Genomic DNA, 25,691 nt, shown 5'->3' on the forward strand with positions numbered 1-25,691 from the left:
TAGGTCGGATGACCAAGATAATGGAACGTACAACCGAGTGGCCGAGATGGGTGAGTGTGCAGTCGCAAGGCTGAGCCAATCGAGGGCTTTTTGGGATCAGGCCGAATGAAGTTGCGATTGGGCCAGTCAAATGTGGTGACTATTGACCTATTAATTTAGCAAGTCGGATCGATTATTGATCCAATTTGTCACGTTGAATCAATAAAGACCCGTTGTATCATGTGGATTGGGCCCGGATGTGTCTTTCGATTTTAAGATGGAGATTTCTGATTCGCGGGAAGGAAGATGCTTTGGTGTAACAGGCAAATACTTTAGCCCGACATAATGATTTCGTAGACTTTTACTGCAAGTTTCAGAGCATTTGGCTCACCATGGCAACTTCTTGGAAGTAAGTATTGTTGAAAATTTGAATGGAAATAAAAAAGTGGTGGAAGGAGGAAGCTCCTTTGTGAATGAGAATATAGTCCCACATTGGAAGTTTCAAGGCATAGTTATTGGTTTATATTGTGTCACAAGTATTGATGTTGTGAACAAATGCTTAGAGTGCAAATCTAGGGCCCGAATTGCACTATTCGTAAGGCAACTTGTGTGCGAGCGCAATCTGTGCGCGTTGAATGTCGGACTGATCAGGGCAAAATTTGCCCAAGCGAATAAACCAACATTTTACCACATGGAAATATTTTATTTTGCTCAAATTAACGTTCATACATAAATGCAATGCATGAACGTTATGCATATTGATTGCATAAACGTATAATGCATGAACAAACGTATAGGAAGACCCTATATAAGAGTCCAACTCTTAAGCAAATAAGATCATCTAGAGAAGCCACCACCACTCTCCCATCTTCTCACTCGTGCTAACATTCGGGTACACCTTAGTTCCCCGCGATCTACCTGTCCTCGGTGGACAGCGCGGTTCTGTCGTTGTATCCTGGGAAACAGATGTCCGTCGTAACCTCTAAGCACCGCCGGAGGGGACGAATCTGTTTTAAGGAAACTGCGTTGAATGCAGGCCTCGACTCGACTCTTGGCACTCGGCCTCTTGTCTCGGCTCTCGGCGTCTCGACCGACTCGACAGTCGGTGACTTGGACGTCTCGGCTCTCGGCACTCGGCATCTCGCCCGATTCGGCACTCGGCAACTCAACCATTCGGTTGATTTAGCACTGGTGATCGGGACACACCAACCCCCTGTTGGCAGTTTGAAATTATCAGTTCAAACAATCTCTACAGATAAGTTGAATTGTATTGTAATTCAATAAAATATTAATCTCTCCGGCAAAGATTGTCCAACAAGTATCACATGTGGTAAAAGTCAAGGAATTGTACAAATTTTGATTATTGATCCTGTTGTATGAACAAACGTAAAAAAAAATAATAGTAATAATAAGAGGTGTATTTTTAATCCTTCAAGATTAATGTTCAACTTTTACTGATGATCACAAATGAAAAGGATTAGTCAACACAATTGCTTGACTTGATCAAAATATTATTATAGAAGATAAACAAAAATTTATTTAATTTAAAAATATTAAAATAAAATCTTAAACTTATATGGTCCAGTTGTTAGGAAAAATCAAATCGCTAGACTTGATCGAGTGGCTAAGCTATCAAATGGGCATAACAAAAGTATTTTTCTTGAATCGATCCTGTTATATTTCAGAGGTGCTCTAAGACAATCATTTTACGGTTGTACTATTTATTAAATAAATAGAAATTCACTATTTAAATGGATATTTTATATGTTTGATTGGATCTTAAACTTGTTCACTAAATGTCCATAAAAGAAAATTTGTGATTGGATCACAACTTGTGATTTTCTCTATATGTGTAATTATGAAAGTGTTGAAACTATCCCTAGTCGATGATAAATTGATGAATACGGAAGTCATCGATTCTGTTGAGGTTAACATGTTTATACTCTTTGGTTTACCAAGCAACCGTTCTCACTAGTTGGAGACATTGGATGTTGAGAGTTAAATGTGGATGCTAGTTAAAGGTAACTAGTTCATTGAGTGACCTACCGTGAGACTTTATATGGTTCTATCCGTATGTTAATGAAGATCTTAGTGTAGCTTAAGTACGAGTTTCCTTAGACTTGCAGTATTCAAGTCACCTTGATCGCGGAAGCTTATACTTTGACATTTTAAGCAAGCATCTCCAAGAAGATGTGGATCCGAAATGATTGGGTGTAAGTCGAAGTGTCCGAAGGTGTTTGAATAGCCCACAGAGGATTCCCCGTTCTTTGTAAAAAGAGACGTATACTCTGCGATCGCTTGTTTGGATTGTTACTAAAAGTCTTTGGCCAAAGCAACACATGTCAAGAGTATGATGCTCTTGGACACATGTACAAGTAACTCGAATCCACAGAATAAAAAAGCAAGCTTGGGATAGGTGTGACGTAGTCAGTCTAGCGGGGACTGACACAAATAGACAATGTCCTGAATCAAGCGGGTATGAGACGGTGAAAGGAACGAGACATTTTATTATAGTTGCTGAAGGGTTTAGAAATTATTTTGGAATCAGTTTTGATTTTTCGATCAATTGGGAATCATGATGTACTACTAGGTGTCATTCATGATCGATTCGAAATTAAGAGTTAATTACGCACGACCAACATAACCGAAAATCTATTAGGTCACACGCACTACAGGTTTTTGGAATGACTTAAAACGAGTTTGAGAATTGGATTCTCAGAACGAGAGAAATCCGGTTAGATCGGGCAAAAGCAAAACGATGGATTTCATCTTATGAAGATGGAATAAACAAAGTCGGAAGTGTTCTGGTTATTGAACCAACTTAGTTTAATCCATGATGAAAGATATTCTGGTAAAATGGAAGCAATGATGGGCTTCGTCTTGAGAAGATGGAACAAACAAAACTTGTTTGGATCAAATCGAAGATCGTTTGATTATTGAATTAAACGATTTTGATTATGAACCAAATGGAACCGGACTTGAACCCGATTCAAGCTGAACCGGGTTGAACCCTATTTAGGGGAAAACCCTAAACCGACTTCCCCGATTCAAGGAGCGCGACGCCTTCTTCCTCAAGCGTGAGACTGCGCTTCTCAGCCCGACGTCGACCACCCAAATCAAGAAAGAAATCCCCGATCACCGGATCTTGCGCAAGGAAGGAATGGAATCTTCTCCTCCAACCGTCGCTCATACAAAGAAGGAAACATATCCTCCGATTGTAGCAGCTCGCACAAGAAAGGAAAGGGATCTGATCTCCTTCCCTAATCCGGCGGCGAACAAACATGGCAACGGATCCGGTGATCTCAAGGTTTCGGCTTTAAAGGGAACTTGCCGGTTGTGGGTAGACGTGTGAGAAACCCTAGCTTTATTCCTCCTGTTCTCTGTTGCTTCTCTGCCCGATCACACCTGACCAGGCTCAGCCGCCGCCATCCCTGCGTTTTCGGTCGCCAGAGGTTGCCAAACTGCTAAGGTGCTTTCTGTTGGTTCGCCACCAGACGCCGGAAACCCTGTAAGGTGCTGCTGCCGCTGGTCGAGGGAGTTCACCAAAAGAGTTTCGGTATAGTGCCTTTGTAACATCACCGAAAAATATATTACCAATGATCGTTAGAAAGCCCTGGAAATGAACGCAACGTGTGTTATTGTACGTTTCCGATGTTAGGATTTTATCTTGTATCGACCGTTGCTGATTAACGGTTAGTACCGCAACCAACAATGCAACTTGTGCTTGAGAAGCTGTCCCGACAAGACTTGGCGTGGATCATCGATAGAGGCAGACTTCGATGAAGTTGTTCTATTCATGTCATTTCCATTGAGTATCATATGTCAGGTATACGTAGAATAAATTATTATTCTAAAAATTTTATTTCCTTAGTTATTCCACATCTGTGTTGTATCTTACATATGTGTGTTGCTTAATTTTAGTTTTATTATTATTTTTCTACTGCTGTGTATATTTTTAAAATACATAAATACATACACGCACCGGATCGATCCCAACTTTCAACGTGTATAGATTACATCCACGCAATTGAGTTCAATAGATCACATCCACGCAACTAAGTTTAATACAATATGAACTCTAAATCTATATTTGTATGGTGCTAATATGAAAGAAGAAAATCTCTCATCTATATCTGTTTCTGTATCTATATCTACATAGATTCACATCAATATAAATTAATTTTCATACCACAAAACTTTTAATTGAATTCAACTCTAATTTATTTTTCTTTTTTTTATTCAGTTTTCCAACGCTTACTAACTACTATTGAGTTATATATTTTTTTTAAAAGTTAGAATCGATCATTTTAACGATTTTATATAATTCATTTTATGATCATAAAAAAAATAAATTAAAAAATTATAATTAATCATCATGAAAACAAAATAATCAGTATACGTCATAGGAAGGGATCCTCGTGTATCTGATTGTGCGAACGACAAATTCAGCATCTTCAATTGCTCGCCAACTCGAAAGATATCAACTTCTTCTTGATTCCGAGAACGCAATTAAATAGTGCTGCTCGCCAATCAATCGGTGTCAATGGCCCTCCTCTTCTACGCCTTCGCCTTCCTCCTCGCCGCCCTCGCCCACGCTGCTTTAGCCCGCCGACTCCGACGCCATGGTCCTCCTCTGCCTCCCGGTCCCCGCGGCATTCCACTCCTTGGTAGCCTCCCCTTCCTCCAATCTGACCTCCACGCGCACTTCGCCCGTCTCGCCCGCACCCACGGTCCCATCTTCAGCATCCGCCTTGGCGCCAAGCTCGGCATCGTAATCTCCTCGCCCGCCATCGCCCGGGAGGTCCTCCGCGACCACGACGCCGCCTTTGCCAACCGCGACGTCCCCGCCTCCGCCCGCGTCATATCCTACGGCGGCGACGCCGACATCGTGTGGAACCCCAACGGGCCCAAGTGGCGGATGCTGCGCCGCTTGTCCGTCCGCGAGATGCTCTGCCCCGCAGGGCTCGACGCCGTCTACGCGCTGCGGCGCCGGGAGATGCGCGCGGCGGCGGCAAACATCAGGGCGCAGGCGGGGACCGCGGTGGACGTCGGCGCGGAGATGTTCCTGGCGACGATGAACACGGTGACGGGGACGCTGTGGGGCGCCACGCTGGAGGGCGCCGACGAGAAGAGGAGGAGCGCGGTGGGGAAGGAGTTCCGGGAGGTGGTGGCGGAGATCACCGAGCTACTGGGGCGGCCCAACGTGTCGGACTTCTTCCCGGCGGTGGCGTGGATGGATCTGCAGGGGATCCAGCGCCGCCTCGGCGTGTTCCTGCGCCGATTCGACCGCATCTTCGAAGATATCATCGAGATGAGAAGAAAGAAGGAAGGCGGCGGCGTAGGCGAAGGAAAAGACTTCTTGGAGTTCATGCTGAGGCTGGAGAAGGAAGGCTGCGACGGGAAGACGCCCTTCACCATGACTAACGTCAAAGCTCTGCTTATGGTAACTAACACTGTTCTGCTCCATTCATGAACTGCTCCAAATATTCCAACAAAACAAAAGAAGATCATTTCTAGTTTATAGTTTTGTTTCAAGAATCAAGGGGACCTCACTGAATTTGATTTCGAGTTTCTTTCGTTTTTGTGAAATCTTATAATTTGGCAGGACATGGTGGTAGGCGGAACAGAGACCACATCCAACACGGTAGAATGGACCATGGCCGAGATGCTACATAAGCCCGAGATCCTCCGGCGAGTCCAAGCGGAGGTGGACGCGGTGGTGGGCCCCGACGCCGTCGTCGAAGAGTCCCACATCGGTCGTCTCCCTTACCTCGCCGCCGTCATCAAAGAGACGCTCCGCTTGCACCCGGCCCTGCCTCTGATGGTCCCCCACTGCCCCAGCGCCGCTTGCGTCGTCGGGGGCTACTCCGTCCCCGCCGGCGCGAGAGTGTTCGTCAACGTGTGGGCCATCCACCGGGACCCGGAGGTGTGGGAGGACCCGCTGGAGTTCCGGCCGGAGAGGTTCGCGGACGGCGGCGAGGCGGGGAAGCGGGGCTGGGACTTCAGCGGCAACGACTTCAGGTACCTCCCGTTCGGGTCGGGGCGGAGGATGTGCGCGGGGGCGGTGATGGCGGAGCGGATGATGTCGTACATGGTGGCGACGCTGGTGCACTCGTTCGAGTGGCGGGCGGTGGAGGGAAAAGGAAAGGAGGCGGCGGAGGACATGGAGGAGAAGTTTGGGATCGTGATGAAGAAGGCGCGGCCGCTGGTGCTGGTGCCGACGCCCAGGCTTGCAAGAGATGATCTATACTTGTAAGCATGGTGGTAATGGAAATTGGAACCAACAAATAAAAGGAAAGAAATGTTGGAAATGTGAATGGAAATAAAGAATTGGAAGGGAGGAGAAGACCCTTTATGAATAAGTTTGAGAGGTAACTTAGTTGGTTTATATTGTATCACAAATATTGATGTTGTGAACAAATACATGGGAAGAAACTCTCTCACGTGTGGGTACGTAGGGGATGCAAATTAGAGCTCGGATTGCATTGTCCGTAAGGCAACTTGTGTGCAAGCGCAACCTATGCACGTCGAATGTCGAACCGATCAAGGCCATAATTTGCCCAAACAGATCAACCAACATTTTGTCATCCTGTTCAATTTTTATAACGTATAAATTAATGGACGATTTGATTACTTGACGTTGAAAGAGGAAGCGATGGGAGATCACAATAAGAGGTTTTTTAATCCTAGCTTCCTTTCCTCTATCTCCCCGGTGATAGATAGCCTTTGAGTGTAATCGGTTTGTCGGTAACGATCTGTGCTTGATCGTTTTGCTAATCCTACTGTTGTATCCTGGAAAATAAACGTCCGTCGTGACCTCTAAGCATCGTCGGAGAGGACGAATCTGTTTTAAAGAAACTGCGTTCAACGCAGGCCTCGGCATCATCCGTCTCGGTGTCTCGGCAGTTGGCCTCTCGACTCGGCCACTCAGCCCCGCAGCTCAGCTCAGCAGTCGCCCACTCGGCCCAGCAACTCGGCTCGGCACTCGGCCACTCAGCTCGGCCACTCAACTCGACAGCTCGGCTCGGCAGTCGCCCACTCGGCCCAACAACTCGGCTCGGACCACTCAGCTCGGCAACTCGGTTCGACAGTCGCCCACTCGGCCACTCGGCTCGGCAGCTCGGCTCGACAGTCACCCACTCGGGTCGGCGACTCAGCACTCGCGACTCGGCCACTCAGCTCTCTCCGACAAAGATTGTCAACAAGAAAAACCCAATAACTTCTTAATTACGTTCAATTCACAACAATCAGCATTTAACAAATGCATGAATGTGAAACAAGTTAGCAATCACCTTTAGGGTTCCGTCATCAATCCTAGGATTGCTGCATGCCGCCATCATCGGCGACCCACTTCCAGAAATGCTTCTTGACAAAAACCGCCTTCTCCGCTGCCTCGACACCCTCCCCATTCTCTTCCGTCGAGAACTCCCCCACCTCCGGCAGTCCTGCCACATCGGCATCGACGGTATGCAAGATGTAGCGCCCCGGGAGGCCCGGATACGAGGCGGAAGCCCTGTCTTCCATCCTCATCCGATACGAGCCGGGAATAATCCTCACCGCGTCTTTCCCCAATTCCTCGCGGACCGCGCGAACGGCAGCCTCCTCGACTGCCTCCCCAGGCATCATCTTCTCGGAAAGCGGGCGGCATCGGTGGCGCACCGTGCCGTCGGAGAGGATTTGGTGCGATTCCACAAGGACTTCGCCGCGAGAATTACGGATCCTGACGATGGCCACGTTGACGACTCGGAGGATGGTGGAGGTTCCTTCTTTCTCGCCGCTCGGGTCACCCTCAGAATCGGGAAGGAGGAGGAGCGAAGTCTCTCCGCGGTTGACCTCGATCCATAGATTGACGAGGGATTTAGATCCAGGAACCTCGCCCCAGGAGCCGACAGGGTCGAAGGGGAGATGAGGGCGGATCCAATCGGAGAGCGATTCGGGAGAGGAGAAGGTGAGCGACGGCGGAGGGGAGACGGTGGGTCTCATCTCCACCGCTTGGGATACTCCGTGGAGGCGGCGGCGGCGGAGGGGAGTAAGCGGGCGTGCGCGGGCTTTGGACAGGTGGAGAACCGAGAGCGCGGCGGCTGCGGCAGCGAAGAAGAGGAGGTTAGGAGGAGAGGGGAAGGGGCAGGCGGAGAGGAAGGCGGCGATGAGACCCGCGGTGACGCGAGAAGGAACGGAGCGCATCAGGCGTCGACGCCGATCGTCGGGACTCAGATGAAGATCACCATCGCCGTGGGAAAAAACATGCGGTCGAGTCAAATCGGCGGACAAACTGGCGGAGCACAGAAGTGATGACGTGGATTTCCACCGTACACCAGATCGAGCAGAATTTCTTGGGCTAGAAATAAAAAAACCCAAGCCCAGCCAGTGCCGGTCGAGACCAGACCGGCCCGGCCTATAAATAATTAAAGGATTGGCTAAAGAAAAACACTAGCTAAATTTGATTTTATACTGAAAAAAAAGAACTGGGAAACTTCAGTTGTCTCGAGAGTATTAATCCATATTATTAGTACAAAATTCTATGATTGATGTGTTTTTTTATTGTGGTATGTTTATTGTGTTTTCTGCTCAATTTTACTAAAGGCTCCAAGTATTTATTCTTTAGATTTGTCCTGTTTTGAAACTATTTCTCAAGTTACAGGAATGTAGATATTTTCAAACTTATGAAGCATGTTGTAGATGTTTGTTCATTTAGCTTATGAATGGTTGCTTCTATGGCTGCTTTTCTAACAGTTATCAGTGGATTAAACGAAAAGGAAGGCCTGCACCTCGGGAGATTGCACCTATAGTTGTTTGCAATCATATCTCATACATTAAGTCCATATTCTTTTTCTATGAACTAATTCCCACTATGGTTGCTTCTGAGTCACATGATGCATTGCGTTTTGTTGGAACTATTATTAGAGCAATGCAGGTAATCACTCTTGTCTAGGAATCTTTCATAAGCAGCTCTTCATTTTGCTAATTGTTTTATTCTTATCCTCTCGTGGTTTTTTTTTTTTCTTATCAAATGATTTTATAATGATATGTTAATTATATTTTGTAGGTTATATATGTGGATAGGTTCTCACCACAATCAAGAAAGCTTGCTATTCATGAAATAAAGGTATAAAGACTGTTGCTTCTTGATCAATGCTACTATCTGTTTCATCAATTTTCTTTCCTGCAATGAGCCAGCTACATTTTATTTAAATTAGTTTGTTGGGTTTTAATGTGTATTGGTCCTTAGCATTTGAATAAGGTTACATCGTTGGTAACACCACACTTACTACCATGTTAGCAATAGTTCATTTAACTATTAATCATATCAAACAATGATATGACAGCATATCATTGTTTTAAGGGCAAAATGCAGTTGGTGTTTGGTGATTTTACAATTTCATTTCTCTCCCAAGGGTTTTTTTTCTCATTTCCTTGCTTGAGTTTTTACATTACTCACCTGCAAATATCTAATACCAAACAGTAAGACAATAATACGACAATGAAAGAATTCAAAAATTAAATTCTGAATTCTAGATTCAGATAATTTTCTTCTAGAAAACTACTAAACATGAGTAACATAAATTGACTGTGCCTAAAGTTACATTGGTCTTAGCCAACTTAAAAATTTAGTTAATCAAGGAAGAAATTAGCTTGGGATCTTTCATATTTTGTAGTCTAGCTTTATCGGCTCGCTTTGCTTGCATTTCAAGGTCAAATAGTCAATTTAAGATGCTGTTATCAGTGATCCAAAGTCATCAGACGTCAGTTAGCTTATCTGAATATTGTTGCCTCAAGTAACTTATTGTGGTGTTACATTATATTTGATGATGAATGAATGCCTCTAATTTATATTTAGGAGGAAAACAACTAAATTTTATTAGCTATTGATACATAAATTGCTTTCTAGGACATGAAAACAGAGAAAGGCTTCTTCCAATGAATTTCCACGTGTTATGTTATTTCCTGAGGGAACCACTACAAATGGGAGGTTCCTCCTTTCATTAGGACCTGGTGCATTCCTGCCTGGCTTGCCACTGCAACCTGGGGTTGTTCGGTATCCCTATATACATTTTGATCAATCTTGGTAAGGGTTTTACACAATATATTTTTTAGTCATTGTCCTTGTTGTAATGAATTACTTTTCACTTGATTTAGGGGAAATGTTAATTTGCTGAGGCTCAAGTTTAGAATGTTCACACAGTTTCACAACTTTATGGAGGTGTGTTATCTGATATTTCCTAATTTTTGTATCATATTAATTGCATGTCTCGGTTTCAAGATTCACACGTTTTTCTGAAATTGGTATTTCAATCGTTGAAGTATGATTGCTTGCATAAATACTTTTCCTATTTTCTTGCCTTATCATCATTTTTGAGATAACTTCGTACTTGTGAGGCAAGGTGATTGGAGACGACAAGGCTTCATTCACATGTGCACAGTTTTCTCCAGTGCCAATGATAGAAGATGTGTTTCTGCCTTCTCCATGTAAGTCGTCTCCTCTTTTCTTCTTCTTCTTCCTCCTCCCCTTCATGTTGCTGTTTTCTTTCAGCCGGGACCCAAACCTTAGATTGGAACTAGACTTAAAATTGCATGAAAGATTCAGTATGTCCAAGGATGGTGATCCAAGGATGAGAGATCTCCTGGAAGGAACGGATGACGGCGGCTCGAGGTAACAAATTGATGGTAAAATAGCACGAAGTTGTGTAGATAGATACTGAAACACCAAACATATCCAACGGCGACCGTTCTGTTGGAGCTTTAAATGCTACTGCAAGAAGTAAAGGATTCAGTTGAGGCGTCTCGATAAGTCCAAATCAACCAACCAACTCAATGCCTAGTTCAGAATCTACCGACTCATCTACTAGATTGTAAGTAAGAGACTCTAGTTGACCTTTCCACACTTGTCAATCAATGTTAGTTATGGGTTGACCTTTAGCTTCTCATAATGGACTGATATCATGAGTATGATCTCATCAAATCAATCAAGGTCTACCTTACGAGAATTTTTTACAAGCTTTCTTCTTGTTTGACGGATTCAGATGCTGACTGTGAACTAGATTGCGAAGTTTATGAGCCTTAACATCTGAAGATATATCGATTTGTGAAGTGGATAAGATTTTGGAGATCTGGAAAGCCAACTCGAAATCTCTGGCTGCAAAGATTACACAAACTTACGCTAAATTATTCTGGAAAATTAAAGTTTTTCAGGGGTGATTGGAACAGAGGCGCCGACGAGGTGAGGCGGATGGGCGGCCGGTTCAGCAGTACCAGAGCGAGCGCCTCGTCCTCTTGTTGGGAGTAGGCGCAGGGGAAATCTGTGGCACCATGAATAGGTCCTCGCCGCCCTGCTCTGGTACGGTCTTCGCGGCCCACTGGTAGCTGACACTTGCCCCCTTGTTGGCGTGCCACGTCTGGCGGTGCCCGAGGCCGGCGGTGGAGGCGGCGGGGGAGAAGTACGGAGAAGAGAACTGGGGCACCTGCACCGCCCACACTGGGAACTTATCCGCCGTCGGTTCCTGCGCGCCGCCGTCCAGATCCGGCTCCAGGAACGGGAGCAACTCGTTTCCCTGCGCAACGAAAGGAAGAACAAGATGCAACTTTTAGTGTCTCGGGAGACGGAAAGAGAGAGAGAGAGAGAGGAAGAGAGTTCACGGACCTTCGCGAAATCCTCCATCGAAACGGCGGCTGCATCGTCGACGAGAAGGTCCTCGACGCACCATCCAGGGCACATCTTGATTAGGTACTCCGAGATGCTGCTGGTGGTAGCGGCGGAGACGGTGGTGGATGCGGTCACGGGCCTGGCGGCGCTACTGCTGGTGGTATTGCAGCTGGTGGTGGTGATGGGGGAGGAAGCGTTTGCCAGCAAGGTCTTATTTTGGTCGCTCACCGGGACGGCGGTTTTAGCACCATCTTTAGCCGGCGTCGACTCCGGCTCCGGCTCGGTAGAGGAAGAAGACGAAATCGGCGCAGGGGAAAGACGGACGCCGGTGAGGATGAACCTATTGTGCTTCATGGTGAGATGGTTGGCGCTGTGGATAGACTCGTCGCAATCCTGGCAAAGAATCGCGCGATCCTCTTGGCAAAACAAGAACCCTCGCTTCTCCTGCAATTCCCAAATCCAAAGAACTGAGAATAATAACAAAAAAAAAAAAAATTCAAACTTTTTCGTAGCAGATCCACAACGAAGCATCAAAATCGTTGCTTGGGCAGACCCGGCAGATATCGCAGAGGGGATGCGACTGGGCCGAGGGCGCGGAGAGGGAGAAGCGGCGGTGCTTGCCGGCGAGTTTGTTCGCCCGGTGGACCCGGCGGTCGCAGGCGTCGCAGAGCGCGGCCTCGTCGGCGCAACAGAACGCCGAGGCAGACTCTTGGCCGCACACGTCGCAGAGTATCTTCATCGGGCTCTTCGAGGCCGACGCGGAGGAGTTGGCCAGAGCAGAGGGCGAACGCCGGCGAGTTCAGGTGTGTTTTGGAAGCATCGCCATCGGAACGAAGGCTTTTGTTAGAATTTATGCTGCGGAGTTTGCCAGCTTCGCAAATCACAAGTTGCAACAATTCCAATTTTGCCCCTGCTATTTTAGGAATAACTTACTTTTATGAAAAACTCCCAAAAGTATTACTTTGATGGGGCGGAGTAAAAACGCTAAAACAACGTTAAAAAGTTATGCTTTATTAAATTAATTTATTAATTATTATTTTTAATATTTTTATTCCAATTAATGTTGATTAATAACATAGATTAAGAAATCTTTAAGTAAGAAGAAAACCCCCATAAAAATACTTAAAATCTGGTTAGAGTAATTTGTAAGTCAACCATCACAAATTAATTTTTCTTCAAAAAATAATGTCTAAATTATTTAAGCGCTCATATTAACTTCAGGCACAAGTGGGCCCAAGTAACAACCTTTGAAGGCCTTTATTGGGCCGTTCACTAGGCCCAATTAAATTCAGCACTAGCACCAAAGTGGTGGCATTAACCTATCTGTTCGATTAAACTTCATCACAAATCAATATATGATGTAAACGCCCTAATTCTTCCAAGACTACGATCAATTTTCTCTAATGAAAAGATAACTCTGAAATATTAGCTACAAAATGATATATGATATATTTAATGGTCAATAGAAAATTTCTTTGAGGTCAAATCAAACACTCCTAGGATTCTAATGTGATATAAACACCTAATTATTAAAATTTTAAAAGCAAACATAAAAAAATAATATATTTTATCATATTTTTTCCCCACGTTTATTAATTTTTAATATTTTATATTGAGTTAAGTCGAATTGAATTATCACGTTGTTGTGTGTAATATTGTTAGACCATTTAATTGCATTTAATAAGCATGGGCACATGCATTTGTAGTCCCACATCATGGGCACATCCAAAGATCTAAAACAGCAAAAAATTAATTTTTAAAATTTATTTCGGCAAGAAAAGTAAATTAAAAAATTAAAAAATTATCAAGAGTCAATTGTTTACCATTAAGCAATAATATTTCTAATTTTCAATTGTCAACGTTAGATCTTCTAACAGTGCATGGTCAACTATTCATTAATTGACCTTCATTAATGCGCCAACAGAGAGTTAATCTATCAAGACTTATATGCAATAAATCTGAGGAGGACAGATGAGATAGACTTATTAAAGTAAAGGAGTCGAATTTTGATGAAGTTGAGATAATATCTCTTTTCGTAATGGTCAACTAATTTGTTAATTTACCTGTCATAGATATGACCGTAAAACTTTTGACAAATTTCACTTTTTGTTGAAGAAGGGAAAACGGATTAAAGCTTCGTGACAAGATTCAATTAGCTATTGTGGGATAGATATTATTATAATAGATAAGAATTGAATTTCGATGAAATTAAAAAAAAAAATACTTTCCCCATAATGGCTAATCATCAATTTCTCGATTTATTTCATCATAGAGAAAAATATTATATCCCACGAGTTCAATCTATGAGAAGATAAATCGAGAAATTACAATTGACCACTACATAGAAGATATTATCTCAACTTTATCAAGATTTGATCATTATCTACTTCAATAAATCTATTTTATAGTAACCAACTAACTGTCCCATAACTAAAAAAAAACACACACACAACATGCATGTATAATGATATGATTTTTATTTCATATTCATTTTCATTCTTATCTTTCCCTCCAAGTAAACGGACAGGACGCTTGTATCTATATCGATATTTCGGGAAGGTTGTTGAGACCGTTATCATAATAAATAGTTTCTTGGGGTTTACCCAATTCAATAATTTACAGGGGTGTTTTCGATAAAACTAATAAAAATGATGTCCATGTCGCTGCCGACAGAGGCCGGATGTTGCCATGACCCATAAACCTAAACTAACTACCGTCTTGTCACATAAGCAATTAAAATAAATGCAAGATTAGTTTATTTTTAAGAAAAAAAATTAATTACATTTCACATATTTTTGAATGAAAAAAAAGGTGGGAAAGGAAGAAAATATGTATTGATAGATAGAAGTAAGAAACACAAAGGGATAGAAAAAAAAACAAAAGTCATGAGTTTTGGTAGGCCTTAAAATGAGATAGTGATGCACTTTTAAAGCGAGGATCGAGTCGAAGCATCGTACGAGACGGAGGGGGACAAGGTGATAGTTACATGTACTAGTGGACGAGCATCTCATCGACAAATGCCCGAAATTCCCACCCACCTCATATTCAATTTTTAGTTCTTTAGCGAACTCCAAAAGAAATCAATATGAAAGTGTGGATGAGTTGTGAAACCAATAACAAGTGCAACTTTTGGGGAGGCATGCCTTGGCTTGGAAGGAAGTCTTGTAATTTCTTAACAGCTATAGCAATTCGGTGTCGAGATTTCAACGGTTAACTAACACCGCTACATTGAGCTAATGGTCTTGCTCGATCGATACGAATCTTATTCCGTTGAGTAAGCGACAGTGGAAGAAGAACATATTGAGAGCCCAAGCAAGAAATAACAAGTTGGAGAGGATTCACCAACCTCATGATTTCTGTCAGTGAAATTGGAGAGGGAAAGCTCCTTGCTGCCATAGCTTCAAATGCCACAATTGTTGGACCTCACTTGTGTATTAGCCATGGAAGCTCATTTGTATGCTCATAAACAACCTAGATCATCAAATTTGTGAGCTTTGTTAGTGGGAAAGCTGGTCCTTCATTGTTCCTCCTAAAAACGCTTTACTAATAACATTCTCATGCATTAAGTTGCGGAAACTACGGTTTATCGAAACACATATAATGCAGTTGAACTAGAAAGACCTGTAGAGCACAATTGAATTTGAGTAATAACCAAGGGTAAAGCAAATAAAGGTCTCAATAATTCATCATAAAACATTTTCATATCCTCTATCATGTATCTACTTGATGGATTGGATCATGTAAAACAGAACTAAGATTGGAACTCAAAGATGGCAAGTAACATATTTTAGGTGAACATTTTGAGAGTGCCAATCAAAAGAAACTAATTTCAGAGTCAATTCTTGATAAATACAATGCCAAATATTCCATTTAATCAAGAAACTGCAATGTAGGACTATAAGAATTGTATTAGTTGTCATGGAATTAAAGAAAGCTCACTATTTAAGTTTTTTGCAATTGATTGACCTTCACATGAGGCATAAAAAAAGAGTTCATATGAAGCATGATGGAGGTGGAAGAATCAAAATCAAAACTTTTGAACAAGGGTTTAACCTGATGTCATCATTGTGTTTGGGTTGTGTTTCCCATGCCCTCGACAAGATAAAAGACACCCACACACAAAAGTTCATTTAGATTATTGTGGTACTGAAGAATGACAGGGCACCATGCATCTTTTCCAGTTTTCTGGAAAAAATGATGGCTTCAAAAGAAGATAAATTAGCAAAAGTATATATCACACAGGCCTAACAACTTAAGCTTCAGGAAACTAGTGCAAAAAGATTTGATCTCCTAACAAAACTTACACACCAAGTTTCTTCCAATGAAAAACAAATGTTCTGCTGTGTGCAAAGCCTACAAATATAAACATCAATATCATTATGTAGAATTTGCAAGCTTAAATGATAAGATAACAGAAGAACCACCTTGAAGAAAGCCCTAGTGCAATCCTTAGTTTCATGTCATAGCAACTATCATTAAACTAAAAGAAAGGATCATGTGTGCCACTTTTCATGTTATCTACTCTGAAAGCTCAACTCGGGTGCTACAGCATAAGCGGGAGACCTTTACTTTAAATGTTTGTGTTTAGTAATTTGAAAACTTAAATTGTCATCAGCATAGCGTGATACCTCCACACTGAAAAAACCAAAACATGTTGAGATATTGGCACTCAAGCAACACAATATTACAACTCTTCTTAGCAGACTCAGTCAAACACAAAGCCTCTTTTAGATATGTACTATTGAATGAATATAATCATTAAACCTCGGATACTGTCAGTTTGTCATAGCCCTTCTACTAATGTCTAGTAAAAATGGAGCCCTTTTCTTCTCTTCTGCAATTATGGAAGAGTAGCTTCTTACTCTCAACTGAGAATCCTACCTCTTCAAGGGGAAATACACTCAGTCTGACCTATTGAACAGGGTGATGGAAATATTCATGGACGTCTCCACATGCGAACAATTAATCAAGATGTAAGATATTCATGCGTACCAGTAAGTAATAGAAATTCCTTTTTCTGCCTCCTTTAGTAACAAATAGTAACCATGCAGAAGGTTAATTTATTTTTTAAAAGAGAAACCAATTAGTTTTTGTTAATTCCCGTGCTACCCATCAGTTTATATGGAAGAAAAAAAGCAAGGGACAATGGCAAAAAGGAGTGTTCCAAAGTTGGCAGCAGCATGCTTATGTAATAGCTAATTACTAGTGTACCCCAGAAATTGCATAGTTTCATGAATGTATCTCTTGGAAGGAAATATTGAGACGAGGCACATTGGACCATAAAAGTAGTGATCCATATGATTATCACTGGAAAAGCCTATGGGAAAATTGGTGAGAATAATTTCATATTATATGATCTTAAAAAATGATGTAAGAGAAACACTCATGAAATAATTCAACTGCACAGTATATATGGAATATCATGTCTCATGAGAACTTATTAAATGTTCTGCATCTAATCGTGATAGCCATTTAACATATGTAATATTTAAGCCAACACGCTTTACCTATAAGTTTAAACCTTAAATGTGTCTAGGTATCTTCAAATCATTGCCAGGAACATTCACCATATCAACTAGTTCAATGGTTTGTTTTACAATTTCTATTTCTAAAAAAGAAGGCAGTCGGAATAAGAGACTTTCACTTTCACAACATAGAGTTGGTGCAGATGCAAAAGAAGTAGGCTTCCCTACACACTAACAGACTAGTTTTTAATGACCAAGCAGGGATAACCAAGAAATTGAATAATTTTACTTCTGCACTAAGCCACCAAGGAACCCTCAGAAATATCAATTCCTTAAGTTATAAAAGAAAGTAGGCAAGTAGAGCTTGAAAATAAAAGAAACTTGAACACTGTGACAAAAATTGATTTTACCTGGGTTCATAAGTTGTTCGCTGATAAAAAAATTATTTTGGTGCAGGGTTGTGTGTTCCTTTATCTTATTCATAAGAATACCAAACCATATCCAGAAAAGTAAGATAGTTTCAGAAACCACTGAAAAGACAAATCATAACTAGATGCCCATAGTAAATTTGACAATTCTCAAAATAAAAATATCTGGAATTATCTAGACAAATGATTTTCCAGATCATTATCCAGATAAATGGAACATCAAAAACATACATGAAGTGTCTACAGGCTTGGCTTATCTGGGAGCATTGAGACTGCTGCATTATCAGCGAACCATGTCAACTCTCCATCTTCAAGGGAAATCATCTCAACAGGCAGCAAATCAGCAGTTTTCTCATTGCCCAGAGCTTTACCAACAACACCAGCTTTCCCAGCTCCAGCAACCACCATTGCAACATAAGAAGATGAATTGATTACAGGTAAAGTGAATGTAATCCTTTCTGGTGGTGGTTTTGGAGAGTCCTTTATGAAGGCAACCCACTTATCTGTCACATTAAGGAGAGGGTGGCTGGGAAAGAGAGAAGCAATATGACCATCTGGCCCCATTCCTAATAACATGAGATCGAATCTTGGATAACCAGTTGCTGATTTGACAACCACACCAATGTTGACTAGATGCTTCAAAGCAGTCTCATAGTCTTCAGCAGCACCTGGGGCTGATAAGGCATCATTGATAGCACAGACTTGACCAGGTGGAATTGGGACCTGTCATTTGTAAGATAAACTGATTCCAGTGCAAAACTTACAGGTAAAACAATAGGTTCAGTTGTTATACAGTCATGATGCTCCATGAACAATTACAAGATATAATCACAAATGAGCTACTTTAGAAGAAACAAGAGAAAGAGCAATACTTAAGTTCTTCACATCAATTTAAAGACTTCTTGCTTCTTGTATGCTGAAGATGAGGAAAATAGTCATAGAAAGCAAATCATTAATCCATGTTTAAGAAAGTGAGCAGAGAAAACAGATAAATTTTATTATTTGTATCTTTATGCCAAGGACTAACCAACGTAAATGTACAAATTATTACTTGATTCAATCTCCACATTTGTAGGCAACATAAAACTACCAAACACGGATAATCTTCAATATTCAAGAGCAATAACCATGAAGAAGAAGACGCAAATATTATTGGTTAAACATTTTCTCCCTGAGAGTTATTTCTCAATAAGAATGGTGGAAGTTATGTTTTGCATAAATCAATAAGGATACTTCTGTTAGAATTCTGTACCTTCGACAAAAATCCATCAAATGCAAGTTTATAATTGCTATCTTCGTGATCCTTTGGGACCACTCTCTCATCCACCCAGAAAATGTGCCATTTTGCCCACTCTACTGTTTCCAAATAAGGAGATTCCGTCAATTTCCTACGAAAGAGAACCTTTTTTTAACAAATCCAACCAACCAAGACCTTAGATTTCGAATCAACCAAAAAACTGAACTTCATACCTGAGGGATTTGACGAGTGATCCACCGGATATGACAACAGTGAAGGCACCCCTCTCGCGGATGAACTTCTCCGACAGCTCCGCCGCATACTTCGCAAGCGATACGGAGAGCTCCTCCTCGGTGTCGAAGACCAGCAATCCTTGCTTCCCCTTCGAAGCGAGAGCCTTTTCAGAAGCCATGGCAGGAAGCGAGGACGACGACCCCCGACGAGATCGAAGTGGAGTCGGCCAGACGGCGGAGAGCCTCCTTGACTGATCTAGCGTTGCTGATGGCAAAGGAAGAAAGAAGGTCGCCGAAAACCTACAGATCGGTGACGGCCGCCGGCGGAGGAAGCCGTAGCTTAGTGCGGCAGGCGAGGCGGAGGCAGCGAAGGGAGCCATTATAGTGCGGAGCTCTTGAGATTTCCTGATTTAGGTTGCCGATTCATTTAACTCCGTTGAGATGAAGATGGACGGTAGGAAAAAGGAGACCAAACCTACGTTTTCTATGAGAAATAATAAATAAAATTAGGCACGTGATGAATTTAAAATAAATTATAACTTTCTAAATTATTTAAGACGTCATAAACAATATTGTATATTTAAATAATTTTCAAGAAAAATAATTTATTTGGCAAATATTATTTTTCTTTTACAAAATGATCCCTTCTTTTATATTTTTTAAAATAAGACGTTTTTTTAATGATAATTAAAAATAAAAATATTTAATTTTTATTTATTATTTTTATTTTATGCTTATCTACTTATTTATACCCCGCACCACCGACGCCGCTTTAGGAGCCGATCTCACATCGCTTCCGCTCCCACTCCACTTCCCCTGCGCTATTTCTTCTTCTTCTTCGTCGTCGTCGGAGGCGTGGGGAGCTCGAGAATGGAGGTCTTCTACTGGCTTCTCTTTGGCGGGCTCGCCGCGGTGGTGGCCGCGCTGGAGCTCAGCAAGACCACCCGCGATCGCGCCGCCACCTCCTCCGCCTTCAACTCCTTCAAGAACAACTATCTCCTCGTGTACTCCCTCATGATGGGTGAAGCTCTCCTTCCCCTTCCTCTACATCCTTTCGCACCAACGGCAATGTGCAGATCTGATCTGTTCCCATCGGGTTATGACCAGATCTCACTCTTCATTCCACGCGCTAGATTGTTGATTTCTGTCTTTTGTTGGAGGCAGCTGGAGATTGGCTGCAGGGACCCTACGTCTACTACCTTTACACTACGTATGGCTACGGGAAAGGAGACATCGGCCGCCTCTTCATCGCCGGATTCGGATCTTCCATGCTGTTCGGTACCATTGTGGGTTCCATGGCTGACAAACAGTGAGCGCTTTCCCAAATTGGGGTCGATCTAGTGTTTCTTTCCCGTTTGCTATGTGAATTAATCTCGAAGCTTTTTGTGTTTAAAATTACAGGGGTCGGAAGAGAGCTTCTGTGACCTACTGTATCACCTACATCCTTAGCTGCTTCACCAAGCATTCGCCGCATATACAAGGTCTTGATGCTGGGACGCATTTTAGGAGGGATCGCCACGTCGCTCCTGTTTTCTGCATTCGAGTCATGGCTTGTTGCAGAACACAACAAGGTTATTCTAAGTCACTACTTTTTTTTTTGATAAAAAATGTTTGCCTTTTTGTCAATTTTTTCCCCTTGCGTAAGCTGATGCGATTTGCATTTACCAGTTGGAAATAGTTTCATCTATGACTCCTTTGCGACTGTTCTTTGCTCGGATCTCATGTTACTTTCCTTACTCTTAGATCTCAAGTTACAGATCGCTTGACGCTTTTCTAAATTCCCATCCCACTCGCTGTTCATGCGCCTGTTTAGTTTCAGATCTTAAAGTAAATTTTACTCGTCAGAATGTTTTCTCTTAACAACAGAATCATCCAGTCTATACAATACTAGTGAGTCAATTTATTTGTTGGCTCTATATGTCAGAAACGAAGTAAAGTGACTACCAAAAAAACAGAAAGGAAGGAGCATGACGCGAATGACTTTGCCAAAAGATAACGCGTAGCGCGCGCACAAAAAGACATCCAATGATAATTTTATGAATGATTGCCTTTCAGAGGTGTAGACCGCGTCAGAGTTAGTTGAAAACTTAAATCAAATGGGAATAATTCAAACCTTCTACGTGTTAAGATTTAGATATCAGTTAAGCATCCAGGGTTACAGCTAGAGAAACTGTGTGATTATTAAAATATTTATATAAATCTTGTAAAATATTGAACTTCTTTAGGAAATTTAGGATCAATCTCAAGTAGGACAATATACAATGAGGAACATTATCTTGATCTGGGCATTTAGACTTTTAAATATGTGCGATATTTAAAATAATACTTATCGTTTAATATGTGTACAAAAAATTCTAAGCCTGACATGTAGCTCCAGCATATGAAAATAAGAGGGAAAATTGGCATGATATGAATATGTTAAACCACAACCAATAAATTTTATAGTTAAAGGAGTTAAATCAATTGTTTTTAAAAATGAAAATTCAGGGTTACAAACAAATTCCAATAGAAAATAATTAATGGAATAAAATTTAACTTCAAATATCACTAATGATATAATCTGCATAGAGCTCAACATAGAAATAAAATCCATGTAGCTAACTCCAAATAGTTAGGACAAACAGGACTTCGTAACAGTGACAGCTCATGCAACATGTATGTATCACATCCGTAAGTAAGAAACTGAGCAATGTAAACTTCCTTTTGTAAATTTCAATTGGTTGTGTTCTTAACAAACTCCACTCTGTTTATCTAAGATAGCTTGGTGCTTAATCAATGGGTAAGTAGAATTTATACTAGTTAGAAGTAATTTATTTGGTTAGCTTGTGTCTTCATAACTTGTTTAATTTCTCATATGTTTTTATTACGATGATGCAGAGGGGTTTTGAACCACAATGGTTGTCCATAACTTTCTCCAAGGCCATATTTCTTGGCAATGGCCTAGTTGCCATTATATCCGGGCTCTTTGCTAATTTACTGACAGATAACTTGGGTTTTGGACCTGTTGCACCGTTTGATGCTGCTGCTTGCTTCCTCGCAATAGGCATGGTGATTATATTATCAACATGGACTGAGAACTATGGGGATGCTTCTGAAAGCAAAGATTTACTGACCCAGTTTAAGGTTGCTGCATCAGCTATTTCTTCTGGTTGGTATTGTAGTTCAATTCAGTATTAAAAGGAAATATCAATATGACCACCTCAAAAGTATGATGTTGAGATCTGCTGTGTTCTTGCAGATGAGAAAATTGCTTTACTGGGTGCAATACAGTCCTTGTTTGAGGGTTCCATGTATACGTTTGTCTTCCTTTGGACTCCTGCTTTGAGTCCAAATGATGAGGACATTCCTCATGGTTTCATTTTTGCCACTTTCATGCTCTCATCGATGTTAGGTAGCTCCATAGCATCTCGGCTATTAGCCCGTGCAATACCAAAAGTTGAATCTTACATGCAGCTTGTATTTGCTATATCTGCCGTCGCTCTCCTCCTGCCAGTTATTACAAATGTGTGCCCTTGTTATTAGCCAACTACTGTTTTTTTGCTTCCACTCTCTTTTCAACTCGCATTCAGATGTTTTGATTTGATCTTTGCATTCCTGCAGTCCTTAATAACACCGTCAACGGTCAAAGGCGGGAGCATTTCTTTGGGGGGTTGTATTCAGCTCTTTGGATTCTGTACATTTGAAGCATGTGTTGGAATATTTTGGCCTTCGATTATGAAAATGAGATCCCAGTACATTCCTGAGGAGGCTAGGAGTACAATCATGAACTTTTTCCGCATTCCACTGAACATATTTGTGTGCATTGTTCTTTACAATGTAAGCTTCCAATTAACCCTTTTCCTCCCAATTTCAGCATATTCTCCACGAACATTTAGTATTTGCACTAAAATTATAATTCAGGGTTTATGATCCTTTTATTTTCTGGTACCATTACTGAGAAAGTGCCAATTTACAGGTTAGTGCATTCCCTATGACTGTCATGTTCGGCATGTGCACTGCTTTCCTTTTCCTCGCCTCAATTCTACAAAGGAGGTTGATGAAGGTTGCTGAAGGCCACAGATCAAGTAAGATGAAACATCTCCAAGTTGTCCTCTCTTAATGAATTGGATTTAGAAACATTGAACTTTCAGCATAATCTTCAAATATAACTAATGTTCTCGACATTGACCACAACTAGACATTATATTTCTAAGGTCTGAAGTTTTCAGCAAAACAGCGGAATCATATATACAACAAATCAGGATTATCAGCTCTCTTCTTGTCTCTATATATTTTGAGATAGACCAGAAAAGCAACATCTTATGAACTTCATTTTATCAACCTCATGCATTGGAGAATGTTACTATCAACCGCCCATATCTGAGAATAATATTTGAGATGTTATTTCAGTAATATGTTTTCCCGCATTCAAATCATCACTAGTATTCTGTGCAGAATTTCCAGATTGGACTTCCGTGAAGGAAAGAGACGGTGAGGCAGAGCCACTAAACACTTGATGAAGACAAGGTGGGGTTTGAAAGACAAAACGCAACAGTGTGTCTGCAATGCATCTACTATTTGCAGTGATCAGAACAAGCAAAGACTCTTCATATTGAGGTTCCCCCTACATTCTTATTATACAGTGGTGAAAACTGCAAAGTTTTACTAGTATCTCTGTACTGCCTAATTAGTCGATTCCGATTAGTTTTTTTAATTACCTATCCATTTGCTGCTTCCTTCTCTATCTTCTTTACTCATAACTTCGGTTTCTAGTCTGTAGAGTTCAACGACATCAGAAAATAATCAATATTGTAAGTCTTCAGATTCAGTAATTCATATTGATACACTCCTATGTTTCATTTTTCCATGAAGAGCAATATGGAAATTATAATTGAAGATAGGGTTTGAAGGGTGAAGTGGACATGGGTTCAGGTGATAAAGAAAGAGTAGAACAGGTCTCAGCATGAATGACCTCGGTGGCTCCTTTCGCTTTCTACACCTCTCCGGCGATCTCCTGCAGCCGTTCCAGCTCCATCTTCGCTTTCGTCCGCATAACCGCCACGCGCGCCTCCCTGATCTCGTCGCAGATTCTCCCGATCTCCTCCATCACCTCCTCCACCAGCCGAGTCTTCCCCTTCGCCACCAGCATCCTCACCAGCACCACTAGATTCCGGTAGAACCCCCCACCCTCCGATACCCTCCTCACCACCTTCCCCTTCGCGCTCTCTCCCAGCGCCGGGATCGCCCGGAGCCCCCGGAGGAGCCGCCTCGCATCCCTCTCGACGGCGTCGAGCACTCCGTCGCAGCAGGCAGCGTCCAGGAGGGCGGCGGCGTAGCCGGTGGACGCGGCCGCGCAGCGAGGAGGAAGGTAGAGGCGGCGGAGCGAGGAGGAGGAGGAGGAGGGGCGGAGGGGGAGTTTGGTGGGGCAGGTGGATTGGGGTTTGACGACGGCGGCGGCGGCGGGGAGAAGACAGGGAGGGAAGCGGGATGGGGTGGAGGGTGGAGGAGTTGAGTGGGGTACAGGGCAGCGACGAGGGCGGCGGCGGGTTTTAGGCTGGAAGCGGCGGAGAGGGCGTCCATGCCGATTTTGTTGGACTCGCAGCTGGAAATGTTGGTGCTTTTCTAATTTTACGGTTGAATGCGGGCGTTGAACAAATTGGATAATGGTATCTAATTCAGATGACATCCAAACGTGTATGGACCGACGCCATATGCTTATCAAAAAAAATAAAAAATATTTTTATTTTTTTTAAAAGATTTTTTTATTTTTCTCTCTAAATTTTTATTTTTATTTATTGATATTTTTATGTATTCAGGTTGGAACTCATCCGTGGGGCTCAACACGGCTCAAGATTGGGTTGTGTATGGCCTAGCCTGTGAATTGAGCTTTGGTGTAAATACATAAATATTTGAATAAGTATATAAATTATAAATATATAATTTATATGTAAACTACAAATATAATAATATATAAATCATAAGTTAAGATAATATAAATGATTACTATAAATCATAAGTTACACTCACAAATCATAATTGGTGTAGCAGTGTAGGACTGTTTACATTGAAGCCTTCCTTTAATTCCTTGATTTGTTTTTCTTAATTATTTAAAAATATTTACCACTAACAGAGAATCCTCATTACATTTTTTTGTAACATATGAATTCAGCCAAATTTGCAATTAAAACACCTCTATCCTATATCATTTACTCTTAATTAATCAGAAAAAGCTCATGGAGTAAGCAGGGCATTAATTTGGTGTTACAAAGAAAAAGCCATCTCATTATATCTAGTGATGCAGTGAAGTGCTTAACTTCAAAGACAACCATTATCACATTCCTACTTAACTCGATGGCAATGCTACTACAATTTGGATACATGAACTGATAAGCCCTTCCCTTCCAGTTTCTTGTTTCTGCAGAATCAAAAATTGAATGCAGTGGAACCTTCAAGTTGGGAATGGTAATAGGAATAAGTTGGACCTTTGGAATCATCATATGTTGCTGTTGTTCTACTGAGTCGAGCACAATTCGAGGACTTGGATAACCACTCCGATATGCTTCTTAAACTACTAATCATTTTAGGGACATTGAAAACCATATCAAGAAACTAACTCCATACATAGTCTAGGAACTAGCAATGTTTGTATGGGTCTTTGGGTAGGAAGTCTAGATGAATATGTAGAAAGCAATTAAGCATCTAACCTTTTCTCATCATATACAAGTGTGT

At 41.8% G+C, this 25,691-nt stretch overlaps 6 protein-coding genes and 1 pseudogene across 6 annotated transcripts; 3 read left to right on the forward strand and 4 right to left on the reverse strand.

The window, feature by feature from the left end:
- The first annotated feature begins 4,466 nt into the window (after positions 1–4,466).
- LOC141837461 (flavonoid 3'-monooxygenase CYP75B137-like) lies at positions 4,467–6,235 on the forward strand. The gene is made up of 2 exons (XM_074724856.1): positions 4,467–5,422; positions 5,585–6,235. The coding sequence occupies exons 1-2, from the start codon at positions 4,523–4,525 to the stop codon at positions 6,233–6,235; spliced, it is 1,551 nt and encodes a 516-aa protein (XP_074580957.1). The 5' UTR covers positions 4,467–4,522.
- A 976-nt stretch (positions 6,236–7,211) lies between these two features.
- On the reverse strand, positions 7,212–8,203 carry LOC141841876 (uncharacterized). Its single transcript, XM_074730071.1, has one exon. It carries the CDS (start codon positions 8,161–8,163, stop codon positions 7,294–7,296), a length of 870 nt encoding a protein of 289 aa, XP_074586172.1. The 5' UTR covers positions 8,164–8,203; the 3' UTR covers positions 7,212–7,293.
- Positions 8,204–8,677: 474 nt separating this feature from the next.
- LOC141837463 (lysophospholipid acyltransferase LPEAT2-like) lies at positions 8,678–10,258 on the forward strand. The gene is made up of 4 exons (XM_074724858.1): positions 8,678–8,893; positions 9,026–9,085; positions 9,882–10,045; positions 10,117–10,258. Exons 1-4 carry the CDS (start codon positions 8,678–8,680, stop codon positions 10,256–10,258), a joined length of 582 nt encoding a protein of 193 aa, XP_074580959.1.
- An 864-nt stretch (positions 10,259–11,122) lies between these two features.
- Positions 11,123–12,428, reverse strand: LOC141840199 (B-box zinc finger protein 20-like). The gene is made up of 3 exons (XM_074728117.1): positions 12,174–12,428; positions 11,618–12,064; positions 11,123–11,528 (listed from the first exon to the last, which is right to left on the reverse strand). The coding sequence occupies exons 1-3, from the start codon at positions 12,357–12,359 to the stop codon at positions 11,220–11,222; spliced, it is 942 nt and encodes a 313-aa protein (XP_074584218.1). The 5' UTR covers positions 12,360–12,428; the 3' UTR covers positions 11,123–11,219.
- A 5,155-nt stretch (positions 12,429–17,583) lies between these two features.
- Positions 17,584–19,404, reverse strand: LOC141839381 (putative 6-phosphogluconolactonase 4, chloroplastic). The gene is made up of 3 exons (XM_074727114.1): positions 18,984–19,404; positions 18,766–18,901; positions 17,584–18,236 (listed from the first exon to the last, which is right to left on the reverse strand). The coding sequence occupies exons 1-3, from the start codon at positions 19,361–19,363 to the stop codon at positions 17,754–17,756; spliced, it is 999 nt and encodes a 332-aa protein (XP_074583215.1). The 5' UTR covers positions 19,364–19,404; the 3' UTR covers positions 17,584–17,753.
- Positions 19,405–19,744: 340 nt separating this feature from the next.
- LOC141841117 (uncharacterized) lies at positions 19,745–23,827 on the forward strand (annotated as a pseudogene).
- Positions 23,828–23,872: 45 nt separating this feature from the next.
- Positions 23,873–24,648, reverse strand: LOC141837464 (uncharacterized). The gene has a single exon (XM_074724859.1). It carries the CDS (start codon positions 24,646–24,648, stop codon positions 23,956–23,958), a length of 693 nt encoding a protein of 230 aa, XP_074580960.1. The 3' UTR covers positions 23,873–23,955.
- Between the last annotated feature and the right edge of the window lie 1,043 nt (positions 24,649–25,691).

This window comes from Curcuma longa, chromosome 11, assembly GCF_044706935.1.
Source record: "Curcuma longa cultivar G26 ecotype Majalengka, Jawa Barat chromosome 11, ITB_CL_G26_1.1, whole genome shotgun sequence".
Taxonomy (NCBI): Eukaryota; Viridiplantae; Streptophyta; class Magnoliopsida; order Zingiberales; family Zingiberaceae; genus Curcuma; species Curcuma longa.

Bases quoted from the DNA above. Each gene is read 5' to 3' on its own strand.
- LOC141837461 (XM_074724856.1), top strand. From the start codon at position 4,523: ATGGCCCTCCTCTTCTACGCCTTCGCCTTCCTCCTCGCCGCCCTCGCC. The intron at 5,423-5,584 runs GTAACTAACACT...ATAATTTGGCAG, and splicing joins ACGTCAAAGCTCTGCTTATG to GACATGGTGGTAGGCGGAAC.
- LOC141837463 (XM_074724858.1), top strand. From the start codon at position 8,678: ATGAATGGTTGCTTCTATGGCTGCTTTTCTAACAGTTATCAGTGGATT. The intron at 8,894-9,025 runs GTAATCACTCTT...TATATTTTGTAG, and splicing joins CTATTATTAGAGCAATGCAG to GTTATATATGTGGATAGGTT. The intron at 9,086-9,881 runs GTATAAAGACTG...ACATGAAAACAG, and splicing joins TTGCTATTCATGAAATAAAG to AGAAAGGCTTCTTCCAATGA.
- LOC141837464 (XM_074724859.1), bottom strand. From the start codon at position 24,648: ATGTCATCTGAATTAGATACCATTATCCAATTTGTTCAACGCCCGCAT.
- LOC141839381 (XM_074727114.1), bottom strand. From the start codon at position 19,363: ATGGCTCCCTTCGCTGCCTCCGCCTCGCCTGCCGCACTAAGCTACGGC. The intron at 18,902-18,983 runs GTATGAAGTTCA...TCTCTTTCGTAG, and splicing joins TCACTCGTCAAATCCCTCAG to GAAATTGACGGAATCTCCTT. The intron at 18,237-18,765 runs GTACAGAATTCT...TACAAATGACAG, and splicing joins TTGATGGATTTTTGTCGAAG to GTCCCAATTCCACCTGGTCA.
- LOC141840199 (XM_074728117.1), bottom strand. From the start codon at position 12,359: ATGAAGATACTCTGCGACGTGTGCGGCCAAGAGTCTGCCTCGGCGTTC. The intron at 12,065-12,173 runs GTCTGCCCAAGC...TGGGAATTGCAG, and splicing joins CCCTCTGCGATATCTGCCGG to GAGAAGCGAGGGTTCTTGTT. The intron at 11,529-11,617 runs GTCCGTGAACTC...TTCGTTGCGCAG, and splicing joins CGATGGAGGATTTCGCGAAG to GGAAACGAGTTGCTCCCGTT.
- LOC141841876 (XM_074730071.1), bottom strand. From the start codon at position 8,163: ATGCGCTCCGTTCCTTCTCGCGTCACCGCGGGTCTCATCGCCGCCTTC.